General features: G+C 59.0%; 1 protein-coding gene across 2 annotated transcripts in view; it reads left to right on the forward strand.

The window, feature by feature from the left end:
* Positions 1–24197, forward strand: part of CAMSAP1 (calmodulin regulated spectrin associated protein 1) — a 58105-nt gene extending 33908 nt beyond the window's left edge. For both annotated transcript variants that reach the window (XM_047698790.1, XM_047698789.1), the window contains 12 exons: positions 7547–7686; positions 7776–7872; positions 11678–11852; positions 12238–12329; positions 12793–12877; positions 13583–15959; positions 16736–16872; positions 17176–17384; positions 17474–17576; positions 18736–18851; positions 19258–19376; positions 22244–24197. In XM_047698790.1, the coding sequence (XP_047554746.1) occupies positions 7547–7686; positions 7776–7872; positions 11678–11852; positions 12238–12329; positions 12793–12877; positions 13583–15959; positions 16736–16872; positions 17176–17384; positions 17474–17576; positions 18736–18851; positions 19258–19376; positions 22244–22546 (3953 nt within the window). In that variant the 3' untranslated portion in view covers positions 22547–24197. The remainder of the gene's footprint in view (positions 1–7546; positions 7687–7775; positions 7873–11677; positions 11853–12237; positions 12330–12792; positions 12878–13582; positions 15960–16735; positions 16873–17175; positions 17385–17473; positions 17577–18735; positions 18852–19257; positions 19377–22243) is intronic.
* The last annotated feature ends 555 nt before the right edge of the window (positions 24198–24752 follow it).

Genomic DNA, 24752 nt, shown 5'->3' on the forward strand with positions numbered 1-24752 from the left:
GACAGACCAAGGTGATGTGCTTATGCTTGACCTGCGTTTTTATCTCACGAAGAAATGGGATTTTGGAAGTATTTGGGCAAAGTCTTAAACATATGTGACTTCTCTTACATTTCAGTGTGGTTAGGGTTTTGTCTGTCCTGCTACAGCCCATTTGAAACATCTAGAACTGGGGGCCTGGTTGCTCCATCTCAGCTCAGGCCTTGATCTCAGGGTGGTGAGCTCAAGCCCTGCGTGGGGCTCCACGCCCCCCTCAGTAAAACTGGAATCATCTAGAGCCTAGTTGGGAGACGGCAAGTGTGGGGTGCGTTTCTGAGTGGCTCCCGCATGCATCATGCTGGTGACAGGTCAGTGTGTCTCTTAGGTGCCCGTAGCCCGGTGGGTAGGGAGGAGACGCAGATGGCTCCGTGGACTGCAGGGCAGCGGAAGTCTGTGGGGGCTGCGGGAACAGGAATTCGGGTTTAGGTTTTGCTAAGCATCCTTCCTTCTTTCTGAGGGAGGGAGGCGCAGGCCAGGAGCGTGCCCTTCCCCGTGAAGTATTTGTGTTAGACGCGGACCCCAGGGGATGGAGCGGAGGTTATCCTGCCTCAAGCACAGGGGAGCTGGATGTCGTAGCGTTTATAGCTAAAGCAGTAGCTGAGCTTGAAAGGAAAGGACAGTCTTTCTGTCCACCAGAGGAGGTGGGTTCCAGAGAGGGTCTCTGTCTTGGAGTGAAAATTGTGACTGGCACCCATTCGCCCCTGGGCCCATCAGGCCTCTCATGCTCTTCTGGCCTTGGGGCTGTGTTTTTGGGAGCATTGTGATGGGACCAAGGAAAAGACTAGGAAAGGCCCGCGTACTGGCCTTGGAAAGATTGAGGAGACTTGTCGGAAGCCTGTGGCCCTGGGGCTGGGGTGATCTTTCTTGAGGGAACAGATCTTCTAGGATGCATCATGGGTGTGAAGGGGTTGACTTGTATGTTGCCCGCGTGGTGAGGGGAAGTTTCTTCCTCAACTGAGTCTAGCACTAGTTGGAGTCTGGGGCCGTGGCAGGAGGGAGAGGGGAGGAGGTCTGCTTAAGGCACCTCCAGGAGCCAGGACTCCCCAGTGGCCGCGGAGAACGGCCACCCCACCACTGAGGATGAGCTCTGTGGGAAAGCGGGGCCGTGTGGGGAACGGCACATACAACTGCAGGTTTGACTCCCAGGCGGGGGTGAAAAGGAATGTTGGAACGAGAAACAGAATGTTCAGAATGACAAAGGACGTTAAAAAAGAGGTGGGAATCCTAAGAGGGGGGCCGGGATTGTTCAGTGTGTGCTGGAACTTTCCCGTGCCCTCAGCACCTCGGTTGGGGTTTCCATGCCTGTCGCCCTCCGCGTTCTGGCTGTTTCTCGGGTCCGCCTTCCGGCTCAGCAGCGCAGACAGCTCCTGCTTCAGGTGCATCCGGCCTGCCCCTCTGACCCCTGCGTCGGGGTCACAAGACAAAAGGAGTTTCTGGCAGGAGGGAGTCCCCAGGACAGAGGAGGTGGAGCCACGGGAAGACGTGGCCGGGTCGAGCCTCGTTGCGTCCGACAGCAGCACATCAGCGTGGGTTTTAAAGTGACCAAAGTCAGGAGGCGTGAATGGAGTCACACCCTTAAGTTCAGTCACCGAAGCGGAGGAGGCGCGGGTACGAGTGGGGGAAGGCCGGGAAGATTCGGCATCAGGGACCTGGCTTGGTCCAGCGCGCGACTGCCGCGGGGTCTGCGCTTTGAAAAGAAGCAAGCCTGGAAGTGTCTATGGAAAGTGGACTTGATTAAGGCCCCAAAAGAGACCTCGGCAGGTTGCAGAGAACTGATACTCTTCCCACGATGCAGTAAATGGAGAAATCATTTTTCAAATCGCTAAAATTTTTTTTTTAAGGATTTAATTTATTTATTTGTTAGAGAGAGAAAGAGAGAGCACAGGCAGGCAGAGAGAGACCGCCGAGCAAGGAGCCTGATGTGGGACTCGATCCCGGGACGCTGGGATCATGACCTGAGCCCAAGGCAGCCGCTTAACCCACTGAGCCACCCAAGCGCCCCTAAATCTCTAGAATTTTTAATGTTTAGAAAGCAAAGAAGATACGTGGCCATCCTAGTGGGGGGGTCTCCAGTGCGAGCTCCTCAAGGGCAGAGTTCCTGTCTGTCCCATCCAGGGGCGCACCCCGCCCATCTCACCGCGCTGAGGACAGGTCGGTGCTCGGTGGACCCGCGCCTCCCAGCGAACGGACAACATGCACAGAGCTTGTGCTGGGCAGCCACGGGCGGCGGGAAAGGGCAGACCTGTGGCCACAGGGCACATTCTGGAAAATGAGGAACTTTTAAAAATTAATGAACTAGGTTGATCTAGTGCATTAGAAAAGAAGCCCGAAGAAAGCCGAAGGAAGGAGAACGGGGAGTGGCTTTCTCTCCCCTTCCGTCGTCAGCAGCCAGACAGCCGGGAGCTGAGGTGCGGACTCGGTCACGGAGGGCGCCAGGCCGCGACCGGACTCTGAGCGGCGAGTGCCTGGTTACGGCGCGGCGAGGAGCTGCGGTGCTCAAGCCAGGGAAGGGGACCCGCTCACTCCCGAGAACCCCAGAAAGGCAGCAGGACAGACGCACTCAGGGAGGGACACGGTGGGGACTTGGCAGGGGTGCCTGCCGCGAGGGCGCGGTCCCTCCTCCTCCTTCAGGCCATGGTGACCTGACACACCTCAGGAGGTGGGCCACACAGCTCTCCTGTCGCGCGTCTCGCGCACAGGCGGCCGCCGAGCCTGGCCGGGCGCCCTGAGAGCCGGCCCTGGAGGGAGCCTCATTCCGGAGGGCGAGACGCTGCTGCTTGCCCTTCGCCTGCCCAGGCGGCTGCCGCGGCCCTGGAGGGAGCCTCATTCCGGAGGGTGAGACGCTGCTGCTTGCCCTTCGCCTGCCCAGGCGGCTGCCTGCCTCCCGCGGCCTTGGGGGCGGCGCGCACGCGGAGGGTGTTCGCAGTCGCAGAAGACAATGAAATGCATGGGCCTAAAGGGTATCAAGCTCAGCGCAGTAAGACAGGTAAATAGTGTATGATTTCGCTTACGTGTGGGATGTACGAAAACAAACCAACGCGGGGGCTGGGTGGGTGGTTGCCAGGGCGGGGCCGGGGAGGGAGAGTACGGACCTCAGTCACAGAAGCAGCCCCGGGGCGACAAGGACGGCACGGGGTCCAGTCTGCAGTGTGGGCGTGGCCTCGTGCCGGGACAGTGACCTCACGTGTCGTGGGGAGCGTCTCACGACGTATGTAGCTGCCAGCTCGCTCTTCTCTACGCCTGAAGCTAGTGTAATGTCAGCTGCACGTCAGTCCGTCGTGCCGGGGCGCCCCAGGGCTCAGCGGGTGAAGGGTGTCTTCGGCTCAGGTCATGATCCCGGGGTCCTGGGATGCAGGCCTGCGTCGGGCTCCCTGCTCCTCGGGAGCCTGCTTCCCCCTCTGTGCACGCCCCCCAATGTGCATGCTCTCTCTCTGTCTCTAGGAAAAATAAATACATATTAAAAGAAAGTTGTGTTAATTTCTGTCTAATCTTGCTTCCCGTCATCACATCAAGTGGAATAAAGTAAAGTGCTTGAAGACTAATTTTTACCAGCATTTCTTCGTATTAGTAATTTTTTAAGTGACCAAGTGTTTTATATCTCATTTTATGGCATAAGGACGATTTTTATATCATTGAATAAATAAATGAATCTGCAGTGCTAAAGACAAGGGGAAAGGGTTCTTCTCTGTGGAAACTGGCCTTGGGCAGTCCCACAGCTGCTGCCTGCTGGCGGTCCTCCGGGAGAGCACTGGCCGCCCGCTGCCCCACTGCAGAGCCTTCTTCTTGCGGCCTTACCCTTGACCCTGGGCAGCTGCCGATCCCCCAGCATTTGAGGAAGGTACCGGCCTGAACTCAAGGCCTGGTCAGCAGAGGCCATGCAGGAGGGCAAGAGAAAACACGGGAGATGAGGGAGGACAGCGGGTCTGTGGTCAGGGACAGGGCGCCGGCGGGGACCAGTGCCGAACACGGGTGTGTGGTGTGACGGCGCAGACGGGCTCTGGAAATAAGACGCAGCTGCTGAAATTTCGGAGTTCACGCAAGTGCTGAGGACAGCTTTGAAGAGTTCTCCCAGCAAGGAGAGTCCAAAAGCAAAGTGGACGGTGGGAGAGAAGATGTAGAACAGCGAAAGGCCCTGTCTGGACAGACAGGACTGGAAGGCGGGGGACTTAGCTGGGATGGCTACAGAATGTGCCGGAAACAGGCTGTGAGAAGCCGCTGCCCACTTGTGCTGGACGCCCTGGAAGCCCACCGGTTCTGGGCCCGCATGGACTGCTGTGGACGTGTTGCGCCTACATAGTCCGCCCTCGGGGTCCTGGCCTCGGTGTCCTGCCCTGCCCTTTCCCTGCCTCCGGGAGCCACTGGCCCTGAGTCCTGAACAAAGGAGGACCCTTTGACGGTCCTTGGAAAGAGTTTTGAACTATATTCGCAGATGCGAAGCATCGGTATAAAACCCGTCATTTCCTCGGACTGTTCATTTGTTGCTGGTCCAGTACATGGATTGTTACAGAAAGGGACAAAGTAACGTAAAAATTTACTTGGAAGCGTGAAGGCAAAGGGACACGGTGACTGTTCTATTGCATTTTATTTGGGTACACGTGAGTCACAGGAGATGCACGAGGGATTCCCGCTGTAGTTTGCTCCAGATGCTGTCTTTGTTCCGCGCTGTCTCGCACGTGCTGGATTTTCTCTCTCTGGACCATTTGAGAAGGACTTGGGGGACAAAGGCATTCTGTCCTCACAGCAGGAGTCAGGAACGTTTTGTCCGTTGTCGCTATAGTGTCATCGTCTGCTGTCGCTCCCAGTGCGGGTTCGAGCTCACGCCACTCACCGTAGGTAGTCGTCAGGCCTCTTGTGTGGTGTCCAGTCGTCGGGAGCCGGTTCCCAGTCTTTTTTGTCTTTCTTGGCCTTGACCTTTTGAAGAGTATAGCAGGTCCTTTAATTTGTGGAATGTCCCTTGTTTGGGTTTGTCCCTTGTGCCCTCCTGCTGAGATCCCGGGCGTGCATTTTTAGCAAGAATGCCCCAGCAGTGGTGTGTCTTCCCAAGGTAGGCTGGTGTCGTGGCCCCTTGGGTTGCTTGGTTCAGGAGGTGTTGCCGGGCTTCTCCAGTTGGAACTAGACCACTAGGATTGCTTTCTCATTAATTAGTCATTTGGGGAAGGGGCTCTGAGACCGAAGCCTGTTTCTCATCCGACTTCGAACTGCTGGTGGTCATGTCCGTCGGTGGTTTTCTCTCTCTGGCCTTTCCTCTTTGCCTGTGAGCCTGCCCCTGCGGGGGAGTGGCGAGCCCTCTTGTCCCTGCCTGTGTGTTGGTCTGACTCGGGGGCTCGGGTTCTTGCTGGTCCAGCACTTGTAACCCACGTGTTCATTACTCTGTCGTGGGTTATCGCAGGTGTCGGACACGTCATTCTGAAGAATAAGCGTGTGGGTACTTGGCTCTACGAAGACCAGGTTTTGTTGAATTTCACATTGGCCAAACCGGTGGTTTGGGCCCGGGAGAGTCCAGTGGCCCTGAGGAGCTGGACCAGCCGTGTTCTGGGGCCCTGGTGCCGGGGAGGCGCCTGGTGCTGTGGACGGGTGGCCACCTGGGGGAGGCCGTGAGGTCTCAGTCTGCCTGAGGTGGGAGTCCCTGTCTGAGATAAAACACCTACACCTGAAACGCAAAACTTAGAGGATTTTGGGAAGAAAAAACAGGAAACTATTTTTCGGACATCAGCGTTGGGATGGATTCTGAAAGTACAAAACAACCACAGGCGGTAGGATTATTGTACCCAACCGCGTTGAAGGTCAGGGCGCTGGCTGAGGAGCACCGTCAGCAGAACGAAGTGACAGACGATAATCTGTGAGAAAATGATGGGACCAACAGACAAAGGGTTGTCGCACGGTCCTGCCATAACCGCAGTGAGCAGAGTCTACAAATGAGTGAGAAGGCGAGGAGCAGCCTGCAGAGAAGGGACAGGCTTCGGCAGAGAGGACGTCAGGAATGCCCCCAGTGGTCAGGGAGGTGCCATTTCAGAAGGGGGACCTCACGCCCATCCAGGTGGCGGGAGCTCCGAGGCTGGCTAACGCCCAGCTGGTGACGGGGGGCCGAGAGCAGGCGGCCCGGTGTGCGGAGCGTGGCTCCTGTTCCCCCCACCGTCTCTTGGAGAGCCGCAGGAGCTGCGAGCAGACTTGGTTCTCACGGCGTAGCAGCGGGAGTTGGAGGACGCCGGCCGGCTGTCCACACGCAGGACTGAAATCTCCCGCCCAGAAGACGGACTTGGAAACGTGAACCTGAGCTTGGGGAAAGACGGGCTGCAAAATGGTAGGTGGCCTGTGTTACCCAGAGCGTCCACTGGAGAGAGCCGGTTCGTCGTGCAGTGCTCATGGACACCTGCGTAGGCACGGGTTCCGCAGCCGGAGAGAGCCGTGGCCTTGGGTGCGCGGTGGGGGTGGGCTTCAAGACTGTGGGATCCGAGCACCGGAAGAGAAGACCGGAATCAGATAAGGTGTGCTGTGATCGCTTCTCCCGTCTGTGTTGCGGGTGTTCCGGGATCCGGTCCCTGCATTGGTCAGTTTTATAATCCGCACTTAAGATAGGGACACGCTTCTGAGGTCTGCCTGCGCGCACGGTTACTGGGTTTCTCTGAAGACGTGGCGGCGGGCTGGGTTCCTCGGCAAGGGTGGTACACTGCAGACCTCAGTTGTCCTGCTTCCAAACTCTTGGTGGTGGCTTCTTGAAAAGAGTTATTTTCAAATAACTTCTACTTCTGGCATTCTTGTGTATGTGAGCTTGCAGGCAGAGCTCCCGTAGTGCTCGGCTCTGGTCCTTCCACGCTCGCTGGAGAGCAGCTGTCTTCCGCCCACCCACCCCGGCCCTCGCCCCAGCACTCAGACTCCTAGGGGAGGGGCCCATGTGTGAGTTGACCCCTGGAAGGGTCTGGCATCCTGCAAAGTGGTGTACCTGGGAATTGTCCCGCCCCAGACACCAGAGGCCACCAGTCCCCAGCCGCTCTGCTGGAGGGAGACTGCTGCTACGTGTGGTCTCCTGATTCTCTGCGTGTGTGATTAGAAGTATTCAGTGTTACTCCTCGGAAAGCCTGACATTTTCTGTTCGGTACCGCCGTCCCCACCCCCTAGTGGAGATCACGTCTCGCAGAGGGTTTGCGGTTGGCGAAGGAGACACAGTGGAACGTTCGCCAGCTTTGTGTGGCAAGGCCCTTGGAGAAACCGCAGGTGCTGCCGCTGTCCCTTTCGGAGCCCGTCTTAAATCCCAGACGGTTTCTGTTGTGCACTTTAGGTGTTGACAGTTAAATTCAGGTCCTGGGATTCTCGGATCTCTTTCTTGAGTGTTTGCTTACTGTACTCAGTGTCACTCGTTACATTTCCTGTGATGTTTAATCCGTGATGCTGTCCTTTCACAGCCGCGCTCCCTCCGTTTAGCATGTGTTCAGGGCAGACTTAGACGCACGCGCGTGTGCGCGCTTTGGGAGCAGAGTATCCCAGGGTCAGCCGCTCCTGTCTTGTCCGGCAGACATATGCCTGAAGGAGGTCACGTCCATGGCCGACAGCCTGTACAACATCCGGCTTCTGAGAGAGTTCGCCAACGAGTACCTCAACAGATGCTTCTATCTCACGCTGGAGGACATGCTCTATGCTCCCCTCGTGCTGAAGGTGACCGTGAGTTAGCAAAGGTGCAGTTTCTAAACCCATTTATGAATAAGCTGCTTACTACGTGCCTGGTTTTGTTTCTTTTCTTTTAGCCGAACGTTATGGTTTTCATCGCCGAGCTCTTCTGGTGGTTTGAGAACGTCAAACCGGATTTCGTCCAGCCCAGGGATGTTCAGGAACTGAAGGACGGTGAGTGGCGAGCCTTCTGGGAGCAGATGGTGGTCTTGTCCGAGATGCCGGGTGCAGTGACGGGAAGGCACCCGTCACGGGCTCTGCCTTTCCGCACAAGGCGGTGTTTAACTGCTTTCTCCTGGGAACACAGAGCCCTGGGCGGCCGTCTTCACTGTCGTGTGCTGCTGTGCTGTGGCCCGCGGTGGTCACTGCACGAACTTTTCTGCTCTGGGCCCGTGCTTGTCTGCGGCATCAGAATCCCAGTGTATTTGGAGACGCGCTTCTGGGGGCTTCCGGTTAGCCTCCCTGGAGCGGGGTGTACAGCTCCGCTCTCGTCCATGAGGAATGAGAAACATCCGTTGACTGTGGGCTAGGATAAATCTGCCAGCCCTGGGAATCAGCCAGGACCCTGGGAATCCAGGAAGGCAGGAGAGCGCAGTGTGGGAGAGCATCTCCGTGTCCACATGATTCCTTGTTGAGGATCTAAAAAGCCACACAGGATACAATTAGAAATCTGCTGTATTAAAATTAAAATTTTTTTCATTGAAAGAAAGTAAAGAGTTAAAAAAAAGAAGTCACAGTGGGGAGAAGGTGTTTATAATATGTACAACAGTTACCTGCTACTGGAGTGTGTTCCTGGTGTCTGACATCCTGGTGCCCAGTGCGTGTCCCTGGCACCTGGCATGACCGGTGCCCAGAGCGTGTCCCTGGTACTCGAAGTATATAAAAGCTCATGCATGTCAGTAAGGAAAAAGAACAGGAAAATGAGCAAGAGACTCAAATAGGGAGTTTAAGAAAGTCGTACTGCAGACGCCCAGTAACCTTGCAGGGAAGGGCTTAGCCAGCTTAGCACTGAAAGCAGCACTGCTGGACGGACACCCCACAAGACTGGCAGTAGGACAGTCGAGCAGGGCCAGGGCTTGGGATGGGAATGCAGGTGCGGTTCCCTCCCCTTTTGTTTTTGGGGTGACAGGTCGCCCCAGCTCAAGGGCCTTTGCATGACCTCTTGCCTGAGAGGCCGGGAGCCTTTTCCGCCTCTGCCAGCCGGGCCCTCCTTGCTGCTGGCTCACTTGCCCTCCTTTGCATGGTGTCCTATGAGGTTGCGCCCTGACCGTGACCCTTCTTTGCACCTTGGTCCTTGCTGTGCTCTCCTGGGAGCCCCAGCCCCCAGCAGTGTGTGTGGAGCCCGGCCGGCACCAGGGGTGCTGATGGGAACGAGATGCCTCGTGGTGACCATTCAGTGTTGTGACCTGTGCTCTGGCCGGAAGAGCTGGCCTCTGAAGGGGATGGTGGTTTTTCAGAAAAAGTGGGAGGGAGGCGTGGAGGCAGCTGTGCAGGGCAAGGGGGCATGTGTGAGGCTCCCTGTGGGCTGTGGCCTGGCTCATGGGGCCCACCCGACCCCTCTCTTCTGTAGGGTGTGTCCTGGTCTGGTGCTGGCCGCGTGGGTGCCACGCAGCCCGGCATGCTGGGAGCGTGTGGCCACCGTGTGGCGGCGCCGTGCAGACAGGAATGGCAGCCTCCAGGCTGACTGCGTGTGTCTGCTCACGGCTGTCCCTGGTCCTCCCATGGTAGGTCTGGTGGAGTTGACATGCCACCAAGCGGTCACTGGGTCTCCTTTGTGGGGCTGTGTGCCGCCTTTCGTCTCCCAGGTGCAGGCCCGTCCCTGCCTCTGGCTTGTCCACGCGTGAACCCGTTGTGCCCACGCAGTGGGTTCTGCGGGCAGCCCGGTTGGCAGCGGCCAGCAGCCTAGTCCACATTCTGAATTGACGTGCTGTTGGCCAGGCTCCGGCTTTTCTTCTGCTGGCTGGCCGTGCCATGGCTATGGACAGGAGCTGGGGGACCGCCGGGGCTGCGGCGGACGTCGCCCACAGCCAGAGGCACCGACAGCTTCCGGGCGTGGTTGGAGGCCGGTTTGCCCTCCTCACTGGGAGCGCGGGACAGCGTTCTGCCCAGGACACGTTGTCCTGGGTGTCCTGTGGCTGAGGCATTTGGTCTCTGCCATGCCCAGTGTGTGCCAGGTTGCTTTGTTTGTTTGTTTAAAGATGTCCTTATTTGGGGAAGAGAGAGGGTGAGCGAGTGCGTGCACGCTTGTTGGGGGAGGGGCAGAGGGAGAGAGAAGCCCAGGCAGACTCCCCTCTGAGTGCAGAGCCTGACACAGGGCTCGATCCCAGGGCCCCGAGATCATGACCTGGGCAACGCTGAGGGTCGGACGCTTCGCCAACAGAGCCCCCCAGGCACCCCAGGGCTTGGTGTGTGGAGGGGTGTGGCTCCTTGTGGCGGGCAGTGCGGCCCTGTCCAGCCAGCATCCGCGGTCGTCGTCCGTGTTTCTCCCCCTGGGACTTGGCACCCTGTGGCTCTTTTCCTGCCACTGACGCCTGCAGGGCTGAGGGTCTGCGGAGCTGTGGGGCCTGGGCCTGTGGAGAGGCCCTTGCCTGCTCTGTGTCCCCCGGCGGGAGCCGTGTTCCGGGGTGCCGTGTGACCTCCAGGATCCTCCTTCACGGCACAGGCTGTGAGATGGTGTTTTTTGTGTTTACTTCGGATGGGATGACCTGGGTTGTCTGACCCCTGCACCCCTGGTTCTAGCTCTGAGGTTCTGTTTCCCTGCTGGCACTCCCAGGGCCACTTCAGTGCGGGCCCTGGGGTGCAGGGTTTGCTCCCTGTGGCCCCTCCCTGACTTGGGCTGGGATCCGTCCAGTTGCCGGGGGGTGCAATCCAGAGTCTGTAGGCCCTTCACGGGTGCTGATCTTCTCCGTCCCCGATGGGGTTACTCGGGGTTCTGCTGTCCTCTTAGGGCTGGGGGCGTGGGGTGCGCAGCTTCTCCGGCTCCCCTCCGCCTTCCCACACGTGGGGCGGACACAGCCAGCCCTCTGGCCGCTGGACTTCACTGGCCTCCACCTCCTCACTCCGAAGGGGCCGCAGCAGTGGTTCAGGCCTCTGGGTGTCAGGATCGACTCACGCCTGTGTCCAGCCGTCAGTGACACTTCAAGTGTCCCTTTGCCCCAGCGTGTGGGCCCCTGAGTAAATGGTGTCTGTCCCCGTGGGGCCTGACTCTAGGGTCAGTGTGGGTGGTCTTGCCTCAGTGTTGTGGGTTCTCGCTCCTGGCGACGACACTCATCTGGGCGGATGGTTCCAGGTGCAGACCCTGGCTCAGACCCAGCATGGGACGTGTGGGAGTGACCTCCTGGGCATGGGGGTTTGCGGGGCGCTGCCCTCTGCACCCTGAGCACCTGTGTTTGGTTTCTTCTCCCAGGAAGGCTGCCCGGGGCTGTCTTGAGTCTGGGGCCACCGTGGCAGCCAGTGGCAGGCGCCTGTGGTGGTGGTGGCGGCTTGGTGGTGTTTGGAGACACGCCCACCAGTTTCAGTCTTGCTCCAATCTGTGGTGTAGCTTTTCATTTTCGTAGCCGTCTTGGTGTAACACTTGCAGTATTCATTACTACGAAATACACTCATTGATTTGAAACCAGTGATTTGGACAAGTTTGTTTTAGGTAAAAGTTTCATTAATTTTTAGTTCTTATAAAAGCTGTGAGTCTTTTTTTTTTAGGTGTTTTTTGCCGATGTTTCATTTATTATTTTTAAAAGATTTTATTTATTTATTTATTGGACAGAGATCACAGGCAGGCAGAGAGGCAGGCAGAGAGAGAGGGGGAAGCAGGCTCCCCGCTGAGCAGAGAGCCTAATGTGGGGCTCGATCCCAGGACCCCGGGATCATGACCCGAGCCGAGGGCAGAGGCTTTAACCCACTGAGCCACCCAGGTGTCCCCTTGCTGATGTTTTAAGTAACTAAATAACGCGATCATTTCTGTAAATTGTGATTTCTGCAGCGAAAACAGTGTCCCACCACAAGAGCAGTCGGCCTCCTGTTCCCATCTCCAACGCCACCAAGCGCAGCTTCCTGGGCAGCCCCGCAGCGGTGAGCCCCGCCGACGTGCAGCCACCCACCCAGCTGCCAGCTGAGGGTGGCCACAGGCACCGCGCGCACGACGAGCCCGAGCATCTGTGAGTCCCCGGCCCGTACGCCTGTTCTAGTTGCGTGGCAGCTTGAGTTGCAGCGTCTTTCCGAAGGGGTGATGGAGAAGGTGCTGGGGGGTTGGCCGTGGGAGGGCCTCTGCCGGCCTAGCCCCCTGCCCCCAGGACCCTCCAGGCATGCAGAGGGGCCGCAAGTCCCTGTGAGCCTGAGTTGCAGTTTTGGGATATTTGCCCCAGTTTGGAAATTTTGGTACTTTTTGGGCTTGTTTTTATAATAATTAATTTTTCCCAAAGAATCTACGATTCTCTCCTAGACTGCCGTGAGCCTGTGATGTTCTCTTGAGTTTATTGTATTTGCCGTTGACCTTGTGGACTGACACGCCAGTGACTCTCTTACCTGTTCTTTCCTGTTTAGGGGGAAGGGGGCTTCTGCCTTCAGCCCGTCCCATCCTTTACTGCCTCTGAGACAGAGACAGCAGAAGGCCGTGCAGGGGGAGGGCCCTCCCGGTAAGAGCGCCGTTTCCCCTTCGCCCGCCTTCGCCCTCTGTCCTTTCTCCTGTAACTTATTAAAAAGATCGTTCCCAAGTTGAATGTTCCTACTGTGATGTGGTTATTTTAGTTAGGAAGATTACGGTAGAATAAACTTTGATTTGTATTGATGTTCCTTAGGATTTATCGTCTTTATAGGGAAAATATCTTTAAAATCTAATAAATTATATGAAGTATACAGAAAATTGCCGTTGATGTTTATTGAGGTCTGGTTATTTCATGTTGTGATGTGGACTAATTACTGAGTAGGAATCACTCACTGGAATTCCCGAAATTTGCATTGGGACGCTCTGCTTTCCTTGGGCAGTTGTGTCCTGCGTTATGGCGCATTTGCTTAAGAAATGGTCATTATGTTGGAAGAATTTCAGATGCTATGAAATGATTTGCTTAACCCCAAGCGTCCTGCTCTCCCCACACGCAGATCAGAGACACCGGTCCAGTTCTCTAACCCGAGTCGACACTCAGCCGCGTGGTACAGCAGTCGCGTGGTCGGAAAAAAAGAACAGGTGAGCTCCGCGGGCCAGAGACGCTTGTGTGTGACGCGCTCACTAGGCGAGCACGGTGGCTCTCCAGATGGGCTCCATCCCCAGTCCACGGGGCAGAACTGTTCCCTGACGGCGCTGGGCCCTTCGGTGCTTTCCTCACTCTGGAGGTCGATTCAATTGGAGTCAGACATGGGAGTCTGGGTGGATAGCAGGGACAATTACAAAAGTGTTTCATATTATAAACTTTTTTTTTTTTAAGATTCTATTTATTTATTTGACAGAGATCACAAGCAGGCAAGAGGCAGGCAGAGAGAGAGAGGGGGAAGCAGGCTCCCTACGGAGCAGAGAGCCTGATGTGGGGCTCGATCCTAGGACCCTGAGATCATGACCTGACCTGAAGGCAGAGGCTTAACGACAGGGCTACCCAGGCGCCCCTCAGTTTTAATTTCTCGTGTGATAAATTTTCATATTGATAAATATATACTAAAAACTATTGGGTGTCCTCGGTGATTTTTAAGGGTGTAAAGGGGTTCTGGACTGAAACATTTGAGACTTGCTGAACTGAAGCTGGTCTCTGTTGTCCCTGCCCTGGGAGAGGGTTTGCTTAAATCCTCTAGACCTCCAGTTTGTTGTCTTTTTCTGTCACTAGTATCGTGTCACTCGGTGTCTGAGTCACTGCTTGTGTAGACAGTGGCGTGTTTAACGGCTCCTTTCCCCATGCTGCAGGCCTGTGTCACAGCCGGCACCCTTCGCGCTCCATCACGCCACCAGCTGTGACATGGACCCCGGCTCCAGTGACAGTGTCAGCCTGGCCCGCTCCATCAGTAAGGACAGTCTGGCCTCCAATGTCATTAACCTGACTCCGCAGAACCAGCCACAGCCCACGGCGCTGAAGACCGATGGGAAGAGCCTTCTGAACAATGTGGATATTGAGGATGAGGAGGAAGAGCTGGTGGCCATCATTAGAACGGATGTGGCGCCCCACTGTGGTGACCGGGGCCTGCCCCCAAGCGCCAGGTCTCCCCAGAGGCTGGTGGATGCCCTCGAAAGTAAGCCTGACAGTTTCTTCCTGGAGCCACTGATGCCGGCTGTGCTTCGGCCCGCCAAAGAGAAGCAGGCGATTGCCAAGGAGGAAGAGTGTGGGGAGGGGCGGCCACGGAGCTTCACATCCAAGAGGCCCAGCGAGAGCCACCAGCCCCTGGTGCGCAAGAGGGCGCCCAGCAGTCACGGTGCTCGTGACCTGAGTAGGACTTTCACCCCGATCTCCTGTGCGGAACTCCCTGTGGGCATGGAGCCCGTGCCCACGGAGCCGGGGCCGCCGGTGGCCGGGGACGCCCGTGGTGGGCTCCTGGGCAGCGGTGGCTTCAATCTGTTACCTCAGGGGCAGACTGCCGATGGCTTCTTCCTTCACGTCGCCAGAGCCGGTGAGGACCCCGAGGGCAGGTTCTGCGTCGGCTGTGCCCGGAGCCCTGGTACCCACGAGCCCGAGCCGTGGGCCATCCTGAGGCAGGACTCAGACTCGGACGTGGCGGACCTGGAGGAAGCCGAGCAGGATTTCGTGGGCGGGGATCCCCCTGTGGTGATGGCCAGGTGTGTCGGTGAGGAGGAGTCAGCCAAGCTGCAGGAGGACATGAAGGGGAAGGAGCATGAGGACAAGGACGACGCCAGCGGCCGCTCGAGCCCGTGCCTGAGCACGGTGTCTCAGGTCAGCAGCGTCTCCGTGGCCAGCGGCAGCGTGAAGATGACCAGCTTCGCGGAGCGCAAGCTGCAGAGGCTGAACAGCTGCGAGACCAAGTCGAGCACCAGCAGCTCCCAGAAGACCACGCCGGACGCGTCTGAGAGCTGCCCGGCCCCTCTGACCACGTGGAAGCAGAGGCGGGAGCAGAGCCCGAGCCGGCAGAGCCGGGAGCATGCCAGCCTCCTGGCTTCCGAGCTGGCACAGCTGCACATGCAGCTGGAGGAGAAGCGCCGGGCCATCGAGGCGCAGAAGAAAAAGATGGAGGCCCTGTCGGCCCGGCAGCGGCTCAAGCTGGGCAAGGCCGCCTTCCTGCACGTGGTCAAGAAGGGGAAGGCCGACGGCGCGCCCCCGCTGCACAAGCCGGACGCCCTGGCGGGAGAGTACGCCCAGCACAACGGCGAGGACTTCGACGGCGGGGTCTGCAAATCGGAGGAGTTCCTCCTGAAGGACGAGGGCCGGGAAGGCATCCTGGCGTCTCCAGACGTGGACGCGGAGGGCCTGCTTCTCCTGCAGCCGCCCAGAGCGAAGGTCCCCGCTGCGCTGCCCGAGCTGGAGAAGAGCAAGGCGCTGTCCGCCGCCCTGCTGGAGGACGCCGGCGAGGCGCTGGACGCGAGCGAGTGTGACCTGTCCATCGAGAAGCTGAACGAGACCATCAGCACGCTGCAGCAGGCCATCCTGAGGATCTCGCAGCAGCAGGAGCAGCTGCTCATGAAGCCCCCCGCGGGCCCGGGCCCGAAGCAGAGCGCCCAGGACCAGAAAGTCAGGGCGGCCATCCACTTCGTGGAGCCTCTGTCTCCGCCCGGGACGACGGGTCACCGCAAGCCTCCCCGCCTTGGGCAGGGTCGGAACTCCCGCTCGGGCAGGCCGGCTGAGCTCAAAGTGCCCAAGGACCGACAGCAGGCTTCCTCCCGCAGCAAGACCCCCACGCCCAGTAGAGAGACCCTCCCTCACCTGCGGCCCTTCCCCCCTCCGACCCCCTCCGACCCGGGCTGGGACAGTGTTGCGGAGCCTGGAAATGAGCCTCATGACAAATGCCTCTTCGACAGCTACAGGCTCCACGATGAAAACAACCAGCGGACTTTTGTCTTGCCCCCGTCCAAAGACACAAACATCCTCTCGGAACATGTGGGCCTCAAAGAAGTTCTGGATGGCAGCGTGGAGGAGGTGGCGCTCGGCTCCCCGGCTGTGTCCGGGAAGGAGAACGTCCCTGTGGACGAGCCCCCGAGGAGCAAGGCCAGTCTCATCGAGGTGGACCTCTCGGACCTGAAGGCCCCTGACGAGGACGGGGCGACAGAGGGCCCCCAGAGCTCAGCGGACCTCCCCAGCGAAGGGGACCAGAAGCCGGGGGTCGGCTTCTTCTTCAAGGTAAACTGTCGGATGGGTGTCGGGCTTCCTCTCCTGCCCTTGGTTTTACGGGCGTGTCAGAGGCTCACACTCCGCGCTGGGCCCCGTGCGCTCTGTCGCCAGGACCTGGCTCCGCCGGAAACACCCACGGGTGCGGCCTGTTGCAGTGAGCGTGGCCATGTGCCCATGAGGCTTCAGTGCCGGGCCCGAAACGGGAATCCCATGCCGCTTTCACGGCTCAGAAGTATTCTGTTCTTTTGATGGTTTCCGGACCTTTCGGTAAACGCCGGTGGTGTTAGCTTGTGGGCCCGTGGGGGCTGGGTCCGGCCTCCAGGGCAAGGTATGCCGGGCCTGGGAGAGCAGCGGGATCTCTGAGGAAGCTTCCCGTCGGGCTCTGTGTCTTTCTTATAGTGTTTTCTGAGGTAGAAAGGAAGGCTGGTTGTGGGAGCTTCCCCGCTGTTTTCCACCACTTCTCCCACGGGCACAGGGTGGGTCTCCTCTGACCAGCAGCCAGGCTGTGTGTGGGGCCTGATGCTTCGAACGTGTCTGCGAATGGCGGTCAGTCCAGGGGTCAGCTCCTGTGTGGAAAGCAAGGCAGACGGGACCCAGTGGGAAGGTGACGGCTGGGGCTGTTTTCAGGGTGGCCTAGTTGTTCCCGAGTGTCCTCGTGTCTGTGAGGATGGCCCGATCCTCGGTGAGGGAGTCCGGGACACGTGCGGCCGTGCCAGGACCTGCTGTCGGCGCACGTCCGCTGGGGGGGCTGTGTCCCGCGGGTGACGCGAGCGGCCTGCTTGCAGGACGAGCAGAAGGCAGAGGACGAGCTGGCCAAGAAGCGGGCGGCCTTCCTCCTGAAGCAGCAGCGCAAGGCCGAGGAGGCGCGTGCGCGGAAGCAGCAGCTGGAGGCGGAGGTGGAGCTCCGGAGGGACGAAGCCCGGTGAGCCGGCCCCGCCGCACCCCTGCTCGGGCCTCCCTCGCCTGGCTGGCTCCCCCTTCCCGCCCTGGCCTGTCCCCATCCCGCCCCCATGGGGCCAAGCTGGGCTCTGCTTTACACCCTTAGGGCTGATCCCCCTCGACGCGCGTGACCGTCTGGGACGTGGGTGCTCGTCCGGGGGTGCCGCAGGGTGGGGGCGTCGGGCGCACACGAGTGCCGGCGGGGCCAGCGCAGGGTGCGGAGCGTGGCGGCCGCCGGCCCTGCGAGCCCCGGGAGCAAGTGCGAGCAGGCGTGGGTCCCGCGCAGGCGGAAAGCGGAGGAAGACCGGGTGCGGAAGGAGGAGGAGAAGGCGCGACGGGAACTCATCAAGCAGGAGTACCTGCGCCGGAAGCAGCAGCAGGTTTTAGAGGAGCAGGGGCTGGGCAAGCCCAAAGCCAAGCCCAAGAAGCCGCGGCCCAAGTCTGTCCACCGCGAGGAGTCGGGCAGCGATGCGGGGACCAAGTGCTCCTCGACCCGTAAGCAGGCGGGACGCGCGGGGCGGCCGCGTGCGGTGGCGGCGGGGGGCGCCGCGGCGGGCCTGGCGGCAGCTCTCCTCTCCCACCAGCCGACCACCTGAGCCGGGCCCAGTCGGGCTCCAGCCTGTCCCTGGCCTCCGCGGCGACCACCGAGCCCGAGAGCGTGCACTCGGGGGGCACACCTTCCCAGCGGTAAGGGGGCCTGTGGGGTGGACGTGGGGGGTTGCTGGCTGTGATTCTGGGTTGATTTCCCGGGGACTCTTCTCCGCCCCGCCCTGCAGGCTGCCTCAGAGCCGTGGCGCTGGAGCCTCCATGCAGGGCTGCCTCTTCCCTGTGAGCCCGGACGCGTCCCTGAGTACCATGGTTCCCAGCAGTGCCTCGCTGGGGCCTCCAGTGCACGCTCTGCTGTCACCAGCCGTCCCGTGGTGGCATTGAGGGCTTAGGACCCTGATCAGGACTGGCCCTCTGCCCTCTGCCCTCCGTCCCCTGGACGTGGTTCCCGTGGTGACCGCCCCTTGCTGGGTTCAGCCTGCGGGTCTGGTGGCCGCTGCTGGTCGGTGCCACCAGCAGGCGAGTGCTTGGCCTGCGTGAGGCCGGGTTTCTGTGGCGTGGGACAGCTTCCCTTGGGACTCTGCAGTAATGGGGGATGCACGGGGGACCACCACCGATGGCCTTGTGCCTTCTGCACACGTGTCGTTGGCCCCACATGTTTTCTATCCTTTACTGTGTGTGCCCTCTTGGGGCTGTGGCCACGTGGTCCTCTTCGTCACGTGGCTGATGGCTTCCTGTCACCAGGGCCCTGCACACGGCCCACGTTAGTGACCCTGGATCCTGGCTGGGGTTTGGTTCTGCCGCTGCGTCACCTGGGCTGGCCGGCCCCTTTGGGGCAGCCGCGTGCTGCTTTGCCACCGTTGGCTTCTGCTGGGCTCTGTGGGGACTGCCCCAAGGGATGCACTTAGGTCTGCCTGGTGTCGGGGAGGGGTCGAGACCTGGGCCTCTGGACTCCGTCCACTCTGTTCCCTCCCGGGGTCTATCTCTCGTGTGTCAGCAGCACAGATTTCCCAAAGTGAGTCTGGAAGCTTCCTGAGCCAGCAGAGTCTCCGTGCTGCTTTCCTGCTCCGTCAGGGTCCCACCTCAGGCAGGCGTGTGACGGAGGGCAGCATCCCTCCAGGGTGTCTACTCTTGTCACTGTGTTCTGCCCTGAGTTTGTAGTCACGCTTGGGCGGCGGAGCGGGTGGGGTAGCCCGACTCCTCCACGGTGGGCGTTCCTTCCTGCCCGGATGGTGTGGGCTGGGCGAGAGGGCATGCCTGTGACCGTCCCTCCCCTGCCCCTGCCACCCCTCTGCTTCAGAGTCGAGTCCCTGGAAGCCTTGCCCACACTGAGCCGCAACCCCAGCCGGAGCACAGACAGAGACTGGGAGACGGCGTCTGCAGCGTCCTCTCTCGCGTCCGTGGCCGAGTACACAGGTAACGCGGAGGTCATGGGTGCGTCCCTGCCGCGGGGGGCCGGGGGGAGGCAGGCCCTGCCTGGCTGTGGCCCGCGACGTGCCTTTCTGTCCCTGTGGTCTCATGCCGGATCGTGTTGTTTTGGCACTAGGGAGACTTAGACCTTCAAACTATTTCTTGGTTCTTTTACCTATGAAAGCAAGTGAAACCAGAAAGGGACTAAACACCACCTGGATTCTTAGTTTATTTAAAGATCGTAACTCGGAACGAATGCTTTCCAGCAGACTTGAAGTGGGTGTTGCTTTCCGTTTTCAAAAATATAGACCTTGCTGACCCAGCCTGGTTGCTGCTTGGGGAACTCGGGGTTTTCTTGTGCATGTGTGCGTGCCTTAGGGTGTAACTTGGTGCCTCTCGCCTGTTTTCACAGGTCCCAAGCTCTTTAAGGAGCCCAGTAGCAAGTCAAACAAACCGATCATTCACAACGCTATCTCTCACTGTTGTCTGGCTGGAAAAGTGAACGAACCTCACAAGAATTCAATATTAGAGGCAAGTATCCAACGTCAGCCGCGTGTTCTTTTTAAGGGCGGCACGGTTGGCACGCGGTGTCACTGCCCACGGCGTCGTTGCGTAGAGGGAAATATGTTAGTGAAAGAAAAGCTCTTCCTAAAGCAGAACCCGCTTACTCAGTGTGCGGGTGCTTTCCCACGGCGCCCAGTCGCCCGGGCCCTGCTGGCGGCGCGGGGTGGGGGAATGCGGGCGCACGGGAGCCGTCTGCACGGCGCTCTGCTGCGTGGGGGTGGGGATGGCTTGAGGAAGAGTGGGCTGCAGACGGGCCAGACTCAAGGCTGTTGCCCTGGGGACAGAGCTGGAGTCTAGGGCGGGGCCCTCCTGTGCGGAGTGAGCGGCAGGAGCTAGTAGCCTCGGCTGGTTAGCCGAGGTCAGGGTGATTGCAGGGGCCAGAGGGGACCGGGGTTTCTGCACTCTGGTGCCTGTGGCCGAGGCCGTATTGGCTAGAGACAGGAGGAACCGGCAGGGTGTCCTGAGGGATGAAGGGGAGCGCTCGGCTCCCTGGAGAGATGGAAGCTCGGCGTGAGATGCTTGCTGTTTGGCTCTGTGGTGCCGGACGCCACCTTCGTGTTGGCTGCCGTGATCCCAGCTGCCGCGGATGGTGTTGGCCTTGGTCATTTTAAGGGAAGCTGATGGCGGTCTTAGCGAGAAGCTGATCGGCAGTTGGAAGTAGAGGGTCGAGGTCAGGCTCGCATGCCCTTAGCCTGACTGGCTCTCGGCGTCGGGGCGAGCGACGCCCTGTGCCCCACGCAGGGTGGGGACGCCTCTCCTTCTGTGTCCTCACGCAGGTCTTGATCCTGGGGATCAGTCGGGGGGCAAACCCAAAGGTCCGGGCTGTGAGGTTGACGTTCTGGGGTGTGAGGCAGGCCCTGATAGAGGAGCTCGCGAGCTGTTTCTGGGAGAGGCTGGAGAGAACCTGGTGTCTGCTCTGGTGCTGTGGCGTGGAAACGGCCGCAGACCCTGTGTGACCGAGTGGGCGTGGCTCCGTGCCCACAGTACTGTTGACAGCAGCAGGTGGTGGCCGCGCTCGGCCTGTGCCGTACAAGAGGAAGCGATGAGTTGCCTGCGAGTGGAGAGGACAGCAGGATGGGAGCTGGGTTGGGACCGCTGGCAGCTGGGAGCACAGCCCTCGTGGGCACCAGGGGGCAGAGGGGCTGGAGGAGCTCGGCGGGGGCGGTCGGCAGGCATGGATGGGGCAGCTCCCACAGGGTGGCTGTCGGCGGCGGGACCCCCACCCGGCTCTCGGCGAAGTGGTGCGTGCCGCTGTGGGCAGGGAGGGCGCAGACGCAGCTGGCCCTCAGAGCGTCCTGTAGGCTGCAGGCCGGGGCCGGCACGAGGGGCGCGAGGGCGGGAGCGGGGATGCGGAAGGAGGGCGGTGACTGGGACGGGCCACAGTGTGGGGCGTGTGGGGGCGTGGGGGGCCCCATGTCTGGGGCCGCTGCTGCTTTGCATCTCGCTCCTTGTTTAAACGCACGTTTTAGTTCATTGAAGTCAGTTTTGTTTATACGTACGGATCTGGGTTTTCCCACTTGATCTTTGAAAATACGTATTTGTGTGTGAGTTTGAGTAAATGACAAGCCTGTTACATTCTTACGAAGCTAGTACGTATTTGTGACAGACAAGTGTGTTTTCTAAAGCAGAAGCAGTTAGAAGAGTGGCTCTGCTTTACATTTTTACAAATCTTTTAAATGCCTGGCTTCATGGAGGGTGGCCGGGTCCCGCTCTGCTTCTGTGGGCGTCTGTTAGGAACGCCCGTCCCCAGCCTCGGGAGCAGCCTGTGGCATGCTGGGCTGAGTGGGTGAGGGCAGAGCCCAGCCGCAGCTGTGGGAGGGCACTGGGCTCGGGGACCCCTGTGGGGAGAGACGCTAGGTTAGGTGGTTCAGCTTGGGCTTCAACACGAAAACCTGGAGGTCAGAGCAGCATGCAGTGGACACAGTGACCAGTACTCACACTGTTGCTCGCTTCGGGCTCCTTTGGGGGCACGTTCCCGGTAGGCTTGGCTGTTTTCCGTCTGTTTGCAGACCGGTACGGCTGTCGTCTGTAGCTTGGGCGTAGGAGGAAACCCTGTCCCTTGAGCCACTCCCCATGCGCCCCGGCTCCCACCAACCTGCTGTCTGTCTCCGGAGGGGCCTCCCCTAGCTGTGTCCCACGAAGAAGGTCCTGCACCAGGCGGCCTTTTGGGGTTGTCTGCTCCCTGACCGTGTCACGGGTGTGTCCCATCCCTGTCGAGCACGTGGCAGGGGCGCGCTCCCTTTCGTGGCCAGATTCGACTCCGTTGTGCAGTCCTGCGCCGGTGTGTTTATCTGCTCTCCCGCCGAAGGGCATCTGGATTTCCGCTTTTGTGACAGTGGTGACGAATGCCGCCACGAGTGTTCACGTCGGAGGTTCTGTGTGGAAGCTTCAGACAGGAGCCACTGTGCCACGGCGGGTGACTCTGTGCTTAACGTTCCGAGCAGCCGCCCAGCTGGTTCCACTCCCTCCGGCCGCGTGGGAGGCTCCAGTCTCTGCACACCGGCACCAGCACTTGCCATCTTCTTTCTGTTGGGTGGTGGCCCTCCCCGTGGGCACAAGCGCTGTCCCAGTGTGGGTTTTGATCTGCGTTTCTCTGGTGGCTCATGAGGGCGTGTGTGAGTTTTCACTCCATTTCAAAAGCATTTTTTCTCACACACGTGGACCACCTAAGTCAAGTCTCAGGGGCAGGTGCCGCTCCGCTGCTGTGCGAGTGGGAGGACCTCGGCCCTGGGTGTGGGTGGGCCGTGCTGAGAGCGGGAGGAGTGCCGGAGCGGCTCTGAGTGTCGGAGCGACTCTCCAGCCCTCGCCTCTCCTCCTTTCCTCCCTCCATGCAGGAGCTGGAGAAGTGCGACGCCAATCACTACATCATCCTGTTCCGTGATGCCGGCTGCCAGTTCCGAGCGCTTTACTGCTACTATCCCGACACCGAGGAGATCTACAAGCTGACCGGCACGGGCCCAAAGAGCATCACCAAGAAAATGATCGACAAGCTGTATAAATACAGCTCAGACCGAAAACAGTTTAACCTGATCCCAGCCAAAACCATGTCCGTCAGTGTGGACGCTCTCACTATTCACAACCACTTGTGGCAGCCCAAGCGGCCCGCGGTGCCAAAGAAGACCCAGACTCGTAAATGACAGCGGCGCTGGCGGGCGGGTCCGAAGGGTGTGTGGGCAGGATCGGTATTTATTATTTTCATCCGTTTGGGTACGAAGTGTGCGCAGGCACAGACCTTTTCCAGAGAGGCTTCCAGTGAAACCACAGGAAACCGTCCCTTGGCTCCCAGCGCACGCACAGGATGCCAGGCGGAGCGAGGAGGACGAGATGCCCCCCTGAGTGGCTCGTGGCGGCCACGGCCGCTGCTGACCACGGAGGGTCGGACGAGGGTACGCGTGTCGTGAGGTCTCCAGGCTGTGGATCCCTTTACTTGAAGTTCTCTTTCGGTGTGAATGGAAAGTGATCTTCGCTTTCTCACCTCCTGCCCTCCCCCCGCACGTGACCTCACACCCCTCGTGCTGGAATCCCAGGAGATGGCGGGCCGAGGCTCGGTCTCGGGTCGGGGGTTTGAATGTGTTTAGGAAAGGGATTTGAATTGGGGGAATCTTGTTCATTTGAGAAATTGTATGATATTTATTGTGTCTACTGCCAATGTTTATATCCAGTTCTAAGATTTCTGAAAAAAATTCTTGTTCTTTGCTGCTCAGAAAACGTTTACTGAAAATACCAGTTCACTAAAAGCACTGAAAATCTGCAAAGTCTGTCTTCTGCTAGGATGACGTTTACAGACGTGGCGACGCTGCTGGCATGCGATCGCACGGTGGCGAGCGGTTCCGCCAGCCCAGCCAGCGGCTGCCTGACTGTAGATACGCAAGCCGAGCCCATGCCGGTCAGTGCTCGTGGCGTTTTGGATAGTACTCTAATGATTTGTTCACTTTAATAAAGACAGATTTTGGTAACGTAGAATATTTTTCACTCTGAGCATGTTTCTCTCGAGAGCTGATGCACTTAGGCTGGTGGGTCCCGCAGTGGCGTTCCAATGTCCTGACTTGTCCGTCCTGAGTCTGGCTTCTGAAGGGCAGCGCGCCCTGAGAGGACTGTGTGGGCCTCCGTTCAGACCGGCCGTTCTGTGCTGTTGCATATTTACGAACAGTGTAAGTGGTTGTTTGCCGTTATCTTGGACTCCAAGCAAGCGAAACGGCTTTGGATTCTGTCCGTGTTGGCGCAGGTGCGCCCGGCCCCCCTGCCTTCACGCAGCTGCAGTCCTGCTGACGCTGTGTGACCGACCAGCTGCTCTGAGCCTTGATCCGAGCCAAGTGCCGGACGTTCTGGAGTCGTGCGTGTTAGTTTTGCACACGTTTTCTTGGGAGTATTACTTGAATCTGTCTCGAACTGTGGAAAACCCTTCAGATTGATGGGAAAAGTCAGACCCTTGTCCCTGCTCCCTAACTTGCAAAAGGATGGAAGGTAAGTGGGTTCTGTACCCGAGGAAGGAGGGAACAGGCTACAGAACACGGGAAGGAACTGTGAGCCTTCTTCCCGCCTCCTCCCGTCGGCGCCCTCCGCCCTCCAAAGACCCCAGGTTCATACGTCCTGTGTCAGCAGCGGCTCCTGGGAGCGCGTCATGGGGCTGCGGGATTCCGGAAGCGGAGTGCAAAGGGGTCTGCAGTGGACTTCTTGTCCCTGTGCGTTTCACTCGCGGGCTTTGTCTCTCCTTGTACGTTTGATCTTCTACTGTTATATTTATTTTAAGAGATCACTAAGACGTAATAAAGTAATTAACTAATTTGCTTTCTGTTAGTCACACCTGTGTGCTATTCTGTGCGTCCTCCTGTCGGTCCGTGTCTCTGCTCCTTGCTCAGAGGAGTTTCTGGTGGTTTTTTGTCAGAAACACTCCTCTCCCGGAAAGTCCCGTCCTCTTGTCGTGGGGAGCAGGGAGGCTTTCTGACTAGCTGCCTGCCTTTGTGGAGTCCCAACGGGTGGCCGCTTCTCCGCCCACTCACCAGAGTCCTGGTGAAGTGAGGGGACGTGATGGTTGTTAAGGAGGACTCGGTGCTTATGGCAGAGAGCTGGGAAGTCACGTTCCTGCCAGACCTCCACGTAAATCCTGGGTTTTCTTGGTGGGATTAGTCAGCCTGTGGAGTACTTGGACATTGTCCCGTACTGTCTTCTCACTGTCTGTTACGTCAACAGGCCCTAACTCGGAGGCTGACACTTTAAAAAAAAAATTTTTTTTTTAAGATTTTATTTATTTGAGAGAGACGGTGTGCGAGCACGAGCAGGGGGAGCAGCAGCAGAGGGAGAGGCAGACTCCCCACGGAGCAGGGAGCCCGACGCGGGGCCCGA

This window comes from Lutra lutra, chromosome 13, assembly GCF_902655055.1.
Source record: "Lutra lutra chromosome 13, mLutLut1.2, whole genome shotgun sequence".
NCBI lineage: Eukaryota > Metazoa > Chordata > Mammalia > Carnivora > Mustelidae > Lutra > Lutra lutra.